The sequence below is a fragment of the Mobula birostris genome, chromosome 26 (assembly GCF_030028105.1).
Source record: "Mobula birostris isolate sMobBir1 chromosome 26, sMobBir1.hap1, whole genome shotgun sequence".
Classification (NCBI taxonomy): Eukaryota; Metazoa; Chordata; class Chondrichthyes; order Myliobatiformes; family Myliobatidae; genus Mobula; species Mobula birostris.
The window spans coordinates 49,562,610-49,580,203 of record NC_092395.1 but is presented as its reverse complement, the minus strand read 5'-3'; the positions used below and the strand labels follow the sequence as shown (position 1 = coordinate 49,580,203).

At 44.4% G+C, this 17,594-nt stretch overlaps 1 protein-coding gene across 2 annotated transcripts in view; it reads left to right on the top strand.

The window, feature by feature from the left end:
• Positions 1-11,355: 11,355 nt before the first annotated feature.
• The window catches only part of slc35e1 (solute carrier family 35 member E1), a 53,073-nt gene continuing 46,834 nt past the window's right edge, over positions 11,356-17,594 (top strand). Inside the window, exon 1 of one of the 2 annotated variants that reach the window (XM_072244159.1) lies at positions 11,356-11,739. In XM_072244159.1, the coding sequence (XP_072100260.1) occupies positions 11,409-11,739 (331 nt within the window). In that variant the 5' untranslated portion in view covers positions 11,356-11,408. The remainder of the gene's footprint in view (positions 11,740-17,594) is intronic. The other variant, XM_072244158.1, reaches the window with a different exon arrangement.

Below are 17,594 nucleotides of genomic sequence, written 5' to 3'. Positions count from 1 at the left end.
ACACCACACACACACACCCACCACACACACACACACACCCACCCACCACACACACACACACCCACCACACACACACACACCACACACACACCCACCACACACACACCACATACACACACACCACACACCCACCCACCACACACACACACGCACACCCACCACACACACACACGCACACCACACACACACCCACCACACACACACACACCACACACACACACACACCCCCCACACACACACACCACACACACACACACACACTACACACACACCCGCCACACACACACACACACCACACACACAAACACACACACCACACACACACCACACACACACACACCACACACACACCCACCACACACACACACACCCACCCCCCCACACACACACACACACCCAGCACACACACACCACACACACACACACACACACACCCACCACACACACACACACACACCACACACACACACACACCCACCACACACACACACCACACACACACCCACCACACACACACACACACACACACCCACCACACACACACCACATACACACACACCACACACACACCCACCACACACACACACGCACACCACACACACACCCACCACACACCACACACGCACACCACACACACACCCACCACACACCACACACACACACACACACACACCCCACACACACACACACACCCACCCACCACACACACACACACACACACACCCCACACACACACACACACCCACCCACCACACACACACACACACCACACACACACCCACCACACACACACACACACCACACACACACCACACACACACACACCACATACACACACACACCACACACACACACACACACACCACACACACACACACACACACACACACCACACACAAACACACACACCCACCACACACACACACCCCCACACACACACACACACACACACCACACACACACAAATAAACTCTTCACTCACCTGACAATCAGCTACAAGAAAGAAAATACTTAAAAGCTGAAGGAAATCAATATAAAGAAGTGTAATAATCACATAAATCTCAGCTTATCAGAAACGTCTTTTCAACTGCGTACACACAAACTCAGTCCTTCTGTAAAAAGAACATTTGGCTGCTGATTGTTGTTTCCCTAGTGGCCCCCATCAGGAGCGATCGCTGACCCCCTCTACATTCACCTCAATGCTTCGATCTTCCTCATTCTGTCAGGAAGACAACTCTATATAAAACAAAACTTGCCTGACAAACCTCCTATAAGTGGCCTTGTCTCTGGTCTTTTTCACAAGTCAGTTTGTGTTCTCTGTACTTCTCAGCCCCACATCTAATCTCCACAAGGCAGCTCTCCAGACACAGCATAGCATTAGATCCTTCGATCGAGTTCCAGACTGTACATCACAGGCTCCAACAGTTTCCATAACACAAACAAGACAAAAAAAAAACAAATAAGAGATGTTGGAAAAGTGAAATAATTGAAGAGATTTGTTATCTGGGAGATATCACCCAAGGAATAGTTATTCGCTGGTGCCATCTTGCCTGCACTTCCTACCGTCCCAGGGTCAAGTCCTACAAGTGGAAGCCCTGGAACCTGAGATTGTTTTCATAGCCACTAGTTTTACCTACCAAGCAGAGTGATCCCTCTTGCCATGAAAGACATTATTCCACAAGAGTAAGAAATGCTTCACAGAGGTTAAATTTTTAGGCCTGAATAGGTCAATTTAAAATTTACTGTGCTGTGTGGTAGTTGTATATTGTGTAGATAGTTGAGATGTATTCTATATCAAGTTGGGTTCTATGTTAAACAGGGAGGAGTATTGTTCATCTTCTTTTGAAGGAAAGGGGGGAAAAAGAGAGAATGGCCAGGTGGGAGGGATCTTTGATTATGTTAGATCCTTAGCAGTAGGAAGTGTGGACTGAGTCAAGGGCTAGGTTTTTGTGATGAACTGAGTTGTGTCCACAGCTTTGTAATTTCTCGTGTCTTGGGCAGTGCAGTTGCCATACCAAGCTGTGATGCATCTCAATTGTATGCTTCCTATGCTACATCTATTTAAAAAATGGAAAGGATCAACATGTTGAATTTGGCACGTACTCCATGACGGGTTAAAGAGCCAGCAGAAATGGAAAACACTTTGGAGTCCAGTATTGCTATTAATTAATGGTGTTTATTAGTAACTGCGCAATACAGTAAAATAAATGCGGAAAAATCAAACAGATTAGCAATGATTACATATAAGTAAGTATATCAGTAAGTGTGGAAATATACGAAAATCAAGCTTTTTCAAGTCTAGGGGTAAATAAATAGTCTTACGATGATGAGTAAAGTTCAGTTCAGTTCGTGGTATTGAGTTGAGTAGTGATGGGGAGAGAGAGAGAGAGGGAGAGATTTGAGTCTTCAGGTGAACTGACGCCATCGATCTTCCCGTTGTCCTCCGAAATTCTTTAATAGTCACTGACTGTGACCACAACTAAGGGGACCATTCTGTGGTGGAGCCATCAACCCAGGCGAGGGTTAGACACACAAATAACTCCCCACTGGTCATGCCCTGTTCACACTGTGAGAGCCACTGATCGATCCGCCTGATCGATCCTCCAAAACCCACTTTTTCTGTGGGCACAACAAAGCTCATTCAGTATCCAAAACCATGTGTCTGAGGTCTATCATCTGACCTTCTATTTATCTCCCCGTGCTGAATACCAACTGCCGCTCAAACAGCTCCTCCCTTCTCTGTAAGAATTTCCAAGCAGGCAATGTCCTTGGGAAAGTATAAACAAACTGTGAGCGGTCTTCCCTCCTCCCTCCCTCCCTGCCCCCCGCCCTCTCTTTTAAAGACAAGATGTCGGTGTTAAATAACTCTCTCTCTTTTCAAAAGCACAGTTCATAGGGTAATTCAAGACCCCTTCACACCCCCTTCCTTCAGAGAAAAAATTTTGACGAAGGCAAAATTTTTGTTTAACTGGAAATTTCAGAATTTGAAACAATACATTTATAATCATCAAACAACAGGAATTCTGTAGATGCTGGAAATTCAAGCAACACACATAGAAGTTGCTGGTGAACGCAGCAGGCCAGGCAGCATCTCTAGGAAGAGGTGCAGTCGACGTTTCAGGTCGAGACCCTTCGTCAGGACTTCATTAGTCCTGAAACGTCGACTGTACCTCTTCCTAGAGATGCTGCCTGAACTGCTGCGTTCACCAGCAACTTTTATGTGTGTTGCATATATAATCATCAGAAGGCAGAGCAAAACGTGTACAATTTCCAACTTAACATCTCGATAAACAATCAGCTATAATGTTGTCAATACCTTTCACATGTTTGATTGTCAGGTCAGATTCTTGCAATGTCAGACTCCAATTTAATATCCTTCTATTCTTATCCTTCATCTTAGTTAGAAAAACCAACAAATTGTGATCTGTGTAAACCACAAGTGGTCTCTGGGCAAGACAAATAGAGTACAGACTTCAAAATGTTGTAAAGCCAGAATAAGTGCCAGCAATTCCTTTTCAACAGTTGAGTAATTTTTCTGGTGTCCATTAAATTTCTTTAAGCAATAGGCTACTGGGTGTTCAATGTCATCCCCTCCCTTCTGTAACAGTACTGCCCCAGCAGCTTCGTCACTAGCGTCTGTTGCTATAGAAAATGGCTTGGGAAAAATCAGGTGCTTTGAGCACAGGATGATAACACAGGATGGTTTTCAGACATTCAAATGCCTCCTGGCAAAAATCACTCCATACAAATCTTTCACTCTTCCCTAGGAGTTTTGTTAGGGGGACAGCGATGTCAGCAAAGTTCTTACAAAACTTACGATAATACCCAAGCATTCCCAAAAATCTTCTTAAAGCTTTCTCGCCCGTTAGAACGGGAACCTCAGCAATAGCTTGAACCTTGGCCTGTACAGGAACCAGTTGGCCCTGGCCTACTACATAGCCCAGATATGTAACGGTGGCATGGCCAAACTCATTCTTATCGAGGTTCACAGTAAGATTAGCCTTGGACAGCCATTCAAACAGTTTTTCTACCACTGCAATATACTCTTCCCACATGTCATTCCAGACCACTAAATCATCGACATAAGTCCCTGTGTTTTTTAAACCTCTAATCACAGAATTGATCATTCTTTGAAAAAAGGTTCAGCAAAAGCAGGTATTGGTTTAAGTGGTGTTACTTGAAAAATTCACAACATCCTCCCTTAAATTAGGCCAGTAGCATTCCTTCATAATCCTGTACACTGCCTTTCTCACTCCAAAATGTCTACCTAAAGGCATACTGTAAGCCATGTTTAAAATTTCAGCCCTGTAAACTTTCGGACTCACTACCTGATGCACAATAGCCCAAATCTCACTTGCAGGCGCAGTGGCTGGTCTCCACTTCCTCATTAACACTCCATCTTTAAGATAATATCCCACTGACTCTCTCTGAACCTCCTCTTCTGTGAGAGCTGTCTCCTTTAAAGCCACAATTTCAGGATCTTTATTCTGCTGCTCTATAAATTCCTTCCTCCATGAGGACAACCTTCCTCATCCTCCTTATTCTCATCAGCTTTACTACCCTCTAAGTCCTGCTGGAATCTGGAAGGTAGAAAAGTCTGTGACACGTCATCATAATTTAAACCTCTGGTTTTGCTATCATGGGCCTCAGCAGACTTCCTAAACATGCTTCGAGTAATTGCGCATGTGGGATAAACATCAGCCTTTCTGTGTGGCTCATTAGCAACAGCTTTCCTCATTAGTCGAATTGTTAAATCACCCTTTCCTTGGAGAGGGGTCAACCTCCCCACATTGTTCACTAAACTTAGCACCATCACCAGACTTATAACTATCATGTGTACATTGTGGAAGAGGCCAAATAATCCATTTATCCTATTTCTATGACCTTCATTCTAACTTGTTTCCATAACATCAACTACCAGTGATCCCTCCTGGTCACAACAACACTTCAAGTTTTGTCTCTCCACACCCCAAACTTGAACAAAATCATCATGAATAACATCATAAGCTTGCAGGTGTTTACCTCCAAATGTCCAAACAAAATTCAACAGAGGGGGACATGCGTCCTCAGCAGGGCTTTTCCTGCAAGCAGGGTCAGAGGTCATGCAACCAATCCAACCTTTCACAGTACTTTATTCAAAAGTCCAGGAACAACACTTATCCCATTATTTCCAGTAACATTTACCTCGTTAATTTTTATCTCATCACTAACTTTTAGATCACTGTCTAATACAAGTGACTGAGAATCCTCAATTTCCACTGGTACCAAGGTTAACCCCTTATTCACTGGACCAAAACCATCTGACACAAAAGAACTGCATTCCTTTCCAACCAAGTCAGACACCTCAGACTTTAACTGAGCTTCAACAGAAGGTTCAGTACCCTGTGAACTCACAGGTACTTCAACAACCTGAACACAGGCAATCGGGACAACTGCCTCTTCTGGGCTGTCATCACTTGTCCCAGTTTCAAATTCAAGGTCACCCCAAACCTCCCAGCTACTCTCTGGGTAACTCTCATCTGGAGTAAACTCAACCTCGTGGGTTAAAACAACTTCGTCAGCTTTCTTATCAGACCCTCGCAGGGTGGCGGCATCCTCTTTATCTAGGTAAGCCCTTACATCATAGGGAACACAACTTTTAAATTCATCAAACAAATCAAGCCCTTTCGAACTGTGAAAATCATCAGGGTCTGACACTAAACTTCTCAGCTGCCACATCTCCCTCTCGAACTGTCTCTGTCTTTCTGCCTCCCTAGCCTCATGGATCCTCTGCCTTTCTGCTTCATCAGCTTCGAGCTGTTTTAATTTCAATTTCAATTGCAACTGAACCTCAGCCTCAGTAAGTACCTTACCTTCAACCTCTTCATCAAACTTTCCCTTAGCTATATAATGCTGGGCTATTACCGTCTGCATCTGAGCTTTCCTCATTTTAGTGGTCACCTTTAGTCCTAACTTTTGAGCAATTGCCAACAGCACATCCCTTTTAGCATCATCCAATGCCTCAGGGGTTGGTTCCAACAGAAACTTCTCAAAACTAATGTCCATTTCTGCTGTTTTTCCACACAAGCAAATCAAAAAGGATTTTCCCCAATCAATTCAAACAAGCCTCCCACACAATTTGTTCATATCACAGACGCAGGCCCCAATTTTGATCAGGACCCGTGATGGGTTAAAGAAGCAGCCAGAAACAGAAAACATCTTGGAGTCCGGTACTGCTGTTAAATACAGTCTTGCGATGACAAGTTAGGTTCATAAAAGTCCTGACGAAGGGTCTCAGCCTGAAACGTCGACTGCACCTCTTCCTAGAGATGCTGCCTGGCCTGCTGCGTTCACCAGCAACTTTGATGTGTGTTGCTTGAATTTCCAGCATCTGCAGAATTCCTGTTGTTTATGAGTTAGGTTCAGTTCAGTTCGTGGTATTGAGTTGAGTAGTGATGGAGAGAGAGAGAGAGAGAGAGAGGGAGAGATTTGAGTCTTCAGGTGAGCTGACGCCATCGATCTTCCCGTTGTCCTCCGAAATCCTTTAGAAGTCACCGACTGTGACCACAACAAAGGAGACCGTTCTTCTGTGGTGGAGCTATCAACCCAGGCGAGGGTTGGACACACAAATAACTCCCCACTGGTCACGCCCTGTTCACACTGTGAGAGCCACTGATCGATCCGCCTGATTGATCCCCACTTTTTCTGTGGGCACGACAAAGCTCATTCAGTGTCCAAAACCATGTGCCTGAGGTCTATCATCTGACCCTCTATTTATCTCCCTGTGCTGAATACCACCTGCCACTCAAACAGGTCTCTCCTTCTCCGTCTGTAAGAATTTCCAAGCGGGTAATGTCCTTGGGAAAGTATAAACAAACTGTGAGCAGTCTTTGTCTCTCTCTCTCTTAAAAACAAGATGTCGGTGTTCAGTAACCCTATCTCTCTCTTTTCAAAAGCACAGTTCATCGGGGTAATTGAGGACCCCGTCACAAATTACCTTAGCTTTATGAGGAAGTAGAGGTGCTGATGTGTTTTACTAGCCTTAGCGTCTGTATGGCTGGGCCAGGACAAGCTATTGGTGATATTTATACCTTGGACTTGATGCTTTCAACCATCTCCACCTCAGCACCATTGGTATGCGCTACACACCATTTCCTGAAGTCAATAATAAATACTTTTGTTTTGATGCCACTGAAGGAGCGATGTTTTCTTGACACTCTGTCACTGATCTCGCTATCTCCATCCAGTGCTCCATTTCAGCATTATTTAAGATCCCACTTACTAAGTGATGTCAACTAAAAGAAGGGTAGCTTTGAAGGTATGAGATGTGAATTAGCTAAGATAGACTGGCAAATGACACTTAAAGGGTTGACGGTGGATATGCAATGGCAAGCATTTAAAGATCGCATGGATGAACTACAACAATTGTTCATCCCAGTTTGGCAAAAGAATAAACCAGGGAAGGTAGTGCACCTGTGGCTGACAAGGGAAATTAGGGATAGTATCAATTCCAAAGAAGAAACATACAAATTAGCCAGAAAAAGCAGCACACCTGAAGACTGGGAGAAATTCAGAGTCCAGCAGAGGAGGACAAAGGGCTTAATTAGGAAAGGAAAAAAAGATTATGACAGAAAGCTGGCAGGGAACATAAAAACTGACTGTAAAAGCTTTTATAGATATGTGAAAAGAAAAAGATTGGTTAAGACAAATGTAGGTCCCTTACAGACAGAAACAGGTGAATTGATTATGGGGAACAAGGACATGGCAGACCAATTGAATAACTACTTTGGTTCTGTCTTCACTAAGGAGGACATAAATAATCTTCCGGAAATTGTAGGGGACCGAGGGTCCAGTGAGATGGAGGAACTGAGGGAAATACATGTTAATAGGGAAGTAGTGTTAGGTAAATTGAAGGGATTAAAGGCAGATAAATCCCCAGGGCCAGATGGTCTGCATCCCAGAGTGCTTAAGGAAGTAGCCCAAGAAATAGCGGTTGCATTAGTGATAATTTTTCAAAACTCGTTAGATTCTGGACTAGTTCCTGAGGATTGGAGGGTGGCTAATGTAACCCTGCTTTTTAAAAAAGGAGGGAGAGAGAAACCGGGGAATTATAGACCGGTTAGCCTAACATCGGTGGTGGGGAAAATGTTAGAGTCAGTTATCAAAGATGTGATAACAGCACATTTGGAAAGCGGTGAAATCATCGGACAAACTCAGCATGGATTTGTGAAAGGAAAATCATGTCTGACGAATCTCATAGAATTTCTTGAGGATGCAACTAGAGTGGATAGGGGAGAACCAGTGGATGTGGTATATTTGGATTTTCAAAAGGCTTTTGACAAGGTCCCACACAGGAGATTAGAGTGCAAACTTAAAGCACACGGTATTGGGGGTATGGTATTGATGTGGATAGAGAATTGGTTGGCAGACAGGAAGCAAAGAGTGGGAATAAACGGGACCTTTTCAGAGTGGCAGGCAGTGACTAGTGGGGTACCGCAAGGCTCAGTGCTGGGACCCCAGTTGTTTACAATATATATTAATGACTTAGACGGGGGAATTAAATGCAGCATCTCCAAGTTTGCGGATGACACGAAGCTGGGCGGCAGTGTTAGCTGTGAGGAGGATGCTAAGAGGATGCAGGGTGACTTTGGATAGGTTAGATGAGTGGGCAAATTCATGGCAGATGCAATGTAATGTGGATAAATGTGAGGTTATCCACTTTGGTGGCAAGAACAGGAAAACAGATTATTATCTGAATGGTGGCTGATTAGGAAAAGGGGAGGTGCAACGAGACCTGGGTGTCATTGTACACCAGTCATTGAAAGTAGGCATGCAGGTACAGCAGGTGGTGAAAAAGGCGAATGGTATGCTGGCATTCATAGCAAGAGGATTTGTGTACGGGAGTAGAGAGGTACTACTGCAGTTGTACAAGGCCTTGGTGAGACCACACCTGGAGTATTGTGTGCAGTTTTGGTCCCCTAATCTGACGAAAGACATTCTTGCCATAGAGGGAGTACAAAGAAGGTTCACCAGATTGATTCCTGGGATGGCAGGACTTTCATATGATGAAAGACTGGATCGACTAGGCTTATATTCTTTGGAATTTAGTAGATTGAGGGGGGATCTTATTGAAACATATAAAATTCTAAAGGGATTGGACAGGCTAGATGCAGGAAGATTGTTCCTGATGTTGGGGAAGTCCAGAATGAGGGGTCACAGTTTGAGGATAAAGGGGAAGCCTTTTAGGACCGAAATGAGGGAAAAACTTCTTCACACAGAGAGTGGTGAATCTGCGGAATTCTCTGCCACAGGAAACAGTTGAGGCCAGTTCATTGGCTATATTTAAGAGGGAGTTAGATATGGCCCTTGTGGCTAAAGGGTTCAGGGGGTATGGAGGGAAGGCTGGTACAGGGTTCTGAGTTGGATGATCAGCCATGATCATACTGAATGGCGTTGCAGGCTCGAAGGGCCAAATAGCCTACTCCTGCACCTATTTTCTATGTTTCTATAACTATGAACTTGCAGATGGAGTTAGAGCCGAATCTATCCACATAGTTGCAAGTTTTTAGGGAGTAAAGTCTGGCTACACAATTGTGAATTTAATGGGAGTAAAGAAAAGGTCTAAGGACATAATCTGTGAGACACCAGTGTGATGATAATTGTGGTGGACTGTTGCAGCCTACGTTCACTGATTGCAGACTATTAGTCCAGTTACGGAGGGAGATGCTGAGTCCTAGGTCAAGTAGTTTGAAGATGAACTTTTTTGGAATTATGGAACAGAAGGTGGAGCAGTAGTCAATCAGAGTTTGATGAATGAAGAAGCTTTTAATGGAACGGTTGGTCATGAAAGGTAATAGTTTTCCCCTCCTCCTGATTCTGAACCATAGACAGTTTTGATTAGTAGTGAACAATGTAATGTAATATACATTTATATGTTACTAAATGGTCTTTTGGCTTGAGGAGTTGAGGATGGGCACTTTATCAGAAGGAATAAAGGGAATTGGATTGATTTCCTAAGAATAAAGATTTTTAAGGGAGTGAAAGCTTCATTTTTTTGTGCCTCTAATTAAGTGGGTAACAAGCAAGATAGTAGTGCTGAAATGGCTACGATGGTTACGAACCAAAGTTAAAGAAGTTGGAAATTTGAATGAGCTGAGAATGCTCACCCCCCCCAAAAAAAAATCTATGACAATGATAAAAATGGATTGATGGAGGGAGGCGAATATAGTATGTTGAATGAAACAAGGTTATCAGATATTGCATTGTCAGTGAAGAACTTGAGTACACCCCAGAGTACATCCCAGACTACTTTTCGAATCGCCGACAGGTGGTAAGGATGGGCTCCCTCACCTCTGCCCCTCTCACCCTGAACACAGGAGCCGCCCAGGGTCCCCTCCTCTGCTCCCTAGTTTACACCCATCACAGTGCTGCCCCACACAGTCCAATCTGCTGATTACATTTGCAGAAGCCACGACATTGATTAGTCTTACTTCTGGCGGTGACGAGATCACCTACAGAGGAGAGGTTGACACCCTGACACAGTGGTACCAAGATAACAACCTCTCCCTCAGTGTCCAAAACACAAAAGAGCTGATCGTGGAATACAGGGGGAACGGAGACAAGCTCACCCCGATCAACAGCAAACTTATTCTTTAGCCAGTAGTGAATCTGTGCCACAGACTGCGGTGGAGCCAAGTCCGTGCGTATATTTAAAGCGGAAGTTGATCGTTTCCTGATCGGTCTGATACGGCGAGAAGGCAGGTGGAGGTGTATGGGGTTGCGAGAGATCCGGGATCAGTCATGATGGAACCTGATGGGCTGAATGGCCTAATTCTGCTCCTATGAATTACGGTCTTCACTCGTGCAGTTATTATTTCCACATTGCTGGATATAAATTACTCAGCGGAATTTGCTGAAAGATTCTAGTACCGTTTTTTTCATTTCGGATTGCCAGCCGCTGATTGCTGATCTGCGATTACGCTGCTGGCCATTCAACCTTCACTCTCGGCAGACAGGAGCTGACCGGGCGCTCCGGCTCCGCCCCCGCCGCGCGCGGACGTGGTGACGCGACAGCTCGGCTCCACCCCCTCCGCGCGAGGACGTGGTAATCGGCGGTTCGGCTCCGCCCCCTCCGCGCGAGGACGTGGTAACCGGCGGTTCGTCTCCGCCCCCGCCGCGCGCGGACGTGGTGACGCGACAGCTCGGCTCCGCCCCCTCTGCGCGAGGACGTGGTGACGCGACAGCTCGGCTCCGCCCCCTCCGCGCGAGTTCGTGGTAATCGGCGGTTCGGCTCCGCCCCCTCCGCGCGAGGACGTGATGATGCAGCGGTTCGGCTCCGCCCCTCCGTGCGCGGACGTGTTAACCGGCGGTTCGGCTCCGCCCCCTCCGTGGGCGGACGTGGTGACGCGGCGGCAGCGTCGCGGAGCAACATGGCGGAGCGGCGGAGGTCGGTGTTGCGGGAGGGGGTGCGGATCTTTACCCTCTGCCTGTGCTGGTACACGGTCAGCTCCGGCGGCAACGTCATCAACAAGATGATTCTGAACAAGTTCCCATACCCGGTCACCGTGTCGCTGTTCCATATCCTCGCCATCTGCGTCTTCATGCCACCGCTGATCCGTGCCTGGAACATCCCGCCGGCCGCCGAGCTGCCGCCTCGCTACTTCGTGCGCCTTGTGCTGCCGCTTGCCTTTGGCAAGTACTTCGCTTCCGTGTCGGCCCACATCAGCATTTGGAAGGTACCCGTGTCGTACGCGCATACAGGTAGGGAGCGGGGTGCCTGCGTGTCGATGTCAATGGGTGTGCCTGAGTTTACCTGTGTTTGTTCAGTGTGTGCCTACACATGAGCCATCTCTGTTCACTGTGTGTCTGTCTGTCCGTTCTGCCTGTGAGTATGTGTTTTCAGTCAGTCTGTCTGTCTGTCTGTCTGTGTTCGCCTGCCTGTGAGCGGGTATGTTCAGTCTGTCTCCGTCCACTGTGTGTCTGTAATTGTAAGCAGGTTTTGTTCTGTCAGTTGTATTCGCTGTGTGCCTGCCAGTGTGTACAATCAATCTTACTGTGTTCACTGCGTCCCTGTCTGTGTTCTGCTTGTGTTCAGTCTGTCTGTGTTCTGCTTATGAGCAGGTGTGTTCAGCCAATCTTTGTTTTCACCATGAACTTGTCTGTGGTTTTAAACTAATATGGCAGGGGGGTGGGAACCAGTATGATGGAGCTGAGGATGAGTCACCAAGTTTACAAGTAGATGATGGGTGCAACATGGATGTAAGGAAGGACAAGCTAATGATTAGGTACAAATGCAGACACAGCAAACAGTTATATTGTACCTCAGGCAAAATTCCAAAGGGCGAAGAATGCACCACTGGAGGTGCTGTGTGTAACATTCGGATATAAGGTAGGTGAACTCATGGTGCAATTAGCGATTGGTTGGTGTGACGTTGTGGGCATCACTGAGTTGTGGCTGAAAGAAGGCCATAGTTGGGAGCTTAACATCAAAGGATATACTTTGTATTCAGAGGCCAGGCAGGAAGGCATAGGTGGTGGTGTGGCTCTGGTGGTAAGAGATGGAATTACATCTTTAGAAACTGGTGACATTGAGTTAGAGAACGTTGGATCTTTGTGGATGGAGTTAAGAAACTGCAAAGGTGAAAAAAACATCATGGGAATCATAGGCCTCCAAATAGTAGCCAAGATGTGGGGTTGAGATTGTAAAGGGAGCTGGAAAAGGCATGTAATAAGGGTAATGACACAATTGTAATGGGGATTTCAATATGCAAAGAGATTGGAGTAATCAGGTTGGTGTTGGATTGCAAGAGAGGGAATTTGTTGAATGCCTATGAGATGGCTTTTCAGAGCAGCTTGTGCTTGAGCTTACTCAGGGAAAGGCCATCATTGATTGCGCGTTGTGTAATAACCTAGATCTTATGAGGGAGCTCATCACTAAGGAGCCCTTAGGAGGCAGTGATCATAATATGATTGAATTCATACTGCAATTCCAGAGGGAGAAGCAGAAGTCACATGTATTAGTATCGTAATGGAATAAAGGGAATTACAGAGGCATGAGAGAGGAGCTTGCCCAGGTGGATTGGAGGAAGATACTGGTGGGGATGACAGCAGAGCGGAGGTGGCTGAAGTTTCTGGGAATAGTTCACAAGGCGCAGGATAGATATGTCCCACAGAAGTTGTTCTCAAATGGCAGGGGTAGGCCACTGTGGCTGACAAGGGAAGTTAAGGATTGCATAAAAGACAAGGAAAGGGCGTATAAGGTAGCAAAAGTGAGTGGGAGGTTGGATGATTGGGAAGCTTTTGAAATCCAACAAAAGGCAACTAAAAATTCTATGAGAAGGGAAAAGATGAAATATGAGGGCAAACTAGCCAATAATATAAAGCAGGATACCAAATTATTTTTACAGTTATATAAAGAATGAAAAGGAGGTGAGAGTTGACCACTGGAAAATGATGCTGGTGAGGTAGTATTGGGGTCAAAGAAATGGCAGATGAACTTAATGGGTACTTTGCATCTGTCTTCACTGTGGAAGACACTAGTTGTGTACCAGAGGTTCATGAGTGTCAGGGAACAGGAGTGAGTGCCATTGCTATTTCAAAGGGAAAAGTGCCAGGCAAACTGAAAGGTCTTAAGGTGGATAAGTCACCTGGACCAGATGGACAACATCCCAGAGTCCTGAGAGAGGTTGCTGAAGAGATAGCGGATGTATTGGTCATGATCTTTAAATAATCACTTGATCCTGGCATGGTCCCAGAGGACTGGAAGATTGCAAATGTCACTCCACTCTTTAAGAAGGGAGGAAGGCAAAAGAAAGGAAATTATAGGCCAACACGAGGAAATCTGCAGATGCTGGAAATTCAAGCAACACACACAAAAAATGCTGGTGAACGCAGCAGGCCAGGCAGCATCTATAGGAAGAGGTACTGTCGACGTTTTGGGCCGAGATCCTTTGTCAGGACTAACTGAAAGAAGAGATAGTAAAAGATTTGAAATTGCGAGGTTCCTCCAATTCAGGTTAGAGGAACAACACCTTATATTCCGTCTGGGTAGCCTCCATCCTGATGAACATTGACTTCTCTAACTTCCGTTAATGCCACACCTCCCCTTCGTACCCCATCCCTTATTTATTTATTTATTATTCCCCCCTTCTCTTTTTTTTTCCCTCTGTCCCTCTCACTATAATTCCTTGCCCATCCTCTGAGCTCCCCTCCTACTTTCTTTCTCCCTAGGCCTCCCGTCCCATGATCCTCTCCTTTCTCCAGCCTCATATCCCTTTTGCCAATCAACTGTCCCTCTCTTGGCTCCATCCCTCCCCCTCCTGTCTTCTCCTATCATTTTGGATCTCCCCCTCCCCCTCCCACTTTCAAATCTCTTACTATCTCTTCTTTCAGTTAGTCCTGACGAAGGGTCTCGGCCCGAAACGTCAACTGTACCTCTTCCTAGAGATGCTGCCTGGCCTGCTGCGTTCATCAGCATTTTTTGTGTGAAATTATAGGCCAGTTAGCCCAACCTTAGTGGTGGAAAGTGTTGGAGTCTAAAGGATGAGGTTTCGAGGTACATGGAGACTAATGATAAATTAAGTCAAAGTTGGCATGGTTTCTGTAGAGGGAAATCTTACCTGACAAATCTGTTAGCGTTCTTTAGGAAGTAAGGTGGACAAAGGAAAGGTATTGGATGTCATTTACTTGGATTTTCAGAAGGCATTTGATAAGGTGCAACACCATGAGGCTGCTTAACAAGATAAGATCGTATGATGTTACAGGAAAGATACTGGCATACATAGTGAAATGGTTGACATGCAGTGAGCAGGAATAAAAGGAGCCTTTTCTGGTTGGCTGCCGGTGACTACTGGTGTTCCTCGGGTCAGTATTGGGACCGCTACTTTTCATGTTGTTTGTTGATTAGTTAGTGGAATAGATGGCTTTGTGGCAAAGTTTTTGGATGATACGAAGATAGGTGAAGGGGTAGGTAGTACTGAGAAAGCAATGTGATTGCAGCAGGGCTTCGACAAATTGGAAGACTGGTCAAAAAAGTGGCAGATGGAATACACTGGTGGAAAATGTATGATGCATTTTGGTAAAAGGGAATGTAGGAAATGTATAAAGTTGAAAACGCAAGAAGCCTCTAATTTGTAGATATCTGTAGAAGTGAACTTTACGAAGATTATATTTGATAGATAGTTGATCAAATGAGGAAAGACTATCTCCAACAAACAGATCCTGAAAACATTTAATACTTAGTCTATTCCAGTCTTTAAAAACTACATCAGTCAAAGAAGGTTTTAAAAAAATTTGAAAAAATGGGACTAGAGAGTGAAAAACCAAATAACCCAAAGAATTTTCTAAATTGTATACAAATCCTCAAAGAATGTTTAACTACAAATTTATCAGTTAGATTACTTCAGGATAGAGGAATTGAACAACCAAGAAGAGAAATAATAGCAAATTTATTAACAGAATTAACTTCTGAAGAAACCCAAACCAGACAGTCTTCACGATTAATGTAGTATATCCAAAACGTAAGGTAGCGTATATTGACTGCCCAGTAGTAAAACTTAAAATTGGGTAGGGCTAATACCCCATTTTTTTTTATATAGCTTTCTGAAGATGAACTTTGTTTAATCGGCGGGGGGGGGGAGGGTTATTCTTCCATAAGTAAGAAGATATAATCGAATCTAAGGAGTCGAAAAAGGATTTAGGAATAAAGACATGTAGGGCTTGAAATAAGTACACAAATTTAGGCAAAATATTCATTTTAATAGAATTAATACATCCAATCAGCAATAAAGAAAGGGGAGACCAATTTGATAGTACCTTCTTAACATATTCTAAAAGAGTGTTAAAGTTTTCTTTAAAAAGAAATTTATAATTCTTAGTAATTGTTATACCCAAGTACGTAAATTGATTTCTTACAATTTTAAAAGGAACGACTGATACCAAATTATTCAAAGGAAAAAAGTTCACTCTTATGAAGATTAAGTTTATAGTAGTTATACTTTATTGATCCCGGGGGAAATTGGTTTTCATTACAGTTGCACCATAAGTAATTAAATAGTAATAAAACCATAAATAATTAAATAATAATATGTAAATTATGCCAGGAAATAAGTCCAGGACCAGCCTATTGGCTCAGAGTGTCTGACCCTCCAGGGGAGGAGTTGTAAAGTTTGATGGCCACGGGCAGGAATGACTTCCTATGACGCTCTGTGTTGCATCTCGGTGGAATGAGTCTCTGGCTGAATGTACTCCTGTGCCCAACCAGTACATTATGTAGTGGATGGGAGACATTGTCCAAGATGGCATGCAACTTGGACAGCATCCTCTTATATCCTGAGAACTGACTAAATTCAGAAAGTAAAGAGAGTACTGAGGTTAGAGAGGACTCCACATTAGAAATGTAGAGCAAAAGGTCATCAGCATAAAGCGACGCTTTATACCCCTCCTTAAAATACCTGAGATGTCAACAGATTCACAAAACGTGATGGCTAAAGGCTCTAAAGCCATATCAAAAAGCAAAGGACTCAAAGGACATCCTTGTCAGTTTCCACGTTGGAGATTAAATGGTTTAGAACTCTGAGAGTTAGTAAGAACCTGTGCAGTGGGAGATGCATAAAGTAATTTAATCAATTGAATAAAATTGGAGCCAAATTTACATTTTTCTAATATTTTAAATACAGAGAGGAAATTAAGAACCTGGTGGCGTGGTGCGAAGACAATAACCTATTCCTCAACGTCAGCAAGACGAAGGAATTGGTTGTTGACTTCAGAAGGAGTAGCGGACCGCACGACCCAATTTACATCGGTGGTGTGCAAGTGGAACAGGTCAAAAGCTTTCAGTTCCTCGGGGTCAATATCACAAATGACCTGACTTGGTCCAACAAGCAAAGTCCACTGCCAAAAAGACCCACCAGTGCCTTTACTTCCTGAGAAAACTAAAAAAATTTGGCCTGTCCCCTAAAACCCTCACTAATTTTTATAGATGCACTGTAGAAAGCATTCTTCTAGGGTGCATCACAACCTGGTATGGAAGTTGTCCTGTCCAAGACCGGAAGAAGCTGCAGAAGATCGTGAACATGGCGCAGAACATCACACAAACCAATCTTACGTCCTTGGACTCACTTTACACTGCACGTTTTCGGAGCGGTGCTGCCAGGATAATCAAGGACACGACCCACCCAGCCAACACACTTTTCGTCCCTCTTCCCTCTGAGAGAAGGCTCAGGAGCTTGAAGACTTGTACGGCTAGATTTGGGAACAGCTTCTTTCCAACTGTGATAAGACTACTGAACGGATCCCGACCCGGATCTGGGCCGTACCCTCCAAATATCCGGACCTGCCTCTCGGTTTTTTTGCACTACCTTACTTTCCATTTTTCTATTTTCTACTTATGATTTATAATTTAAATTTTTAATATTTACTATCAATTTGTAATCCAGGGAGCGGGAAGTGCAGAATCAAATATCGTTGTGATGATTGTACGTTCTAGTATCAATTATTTGGCGACAATAAAGTATGAAGTATAAATAATTCCATTCAACCCGGTTAAAGGCTTTCTCAGCATCCAAAGAAATCACGCATTCCGAAGTTTCTTTAGAGGGGGAATAAATAACATTCAG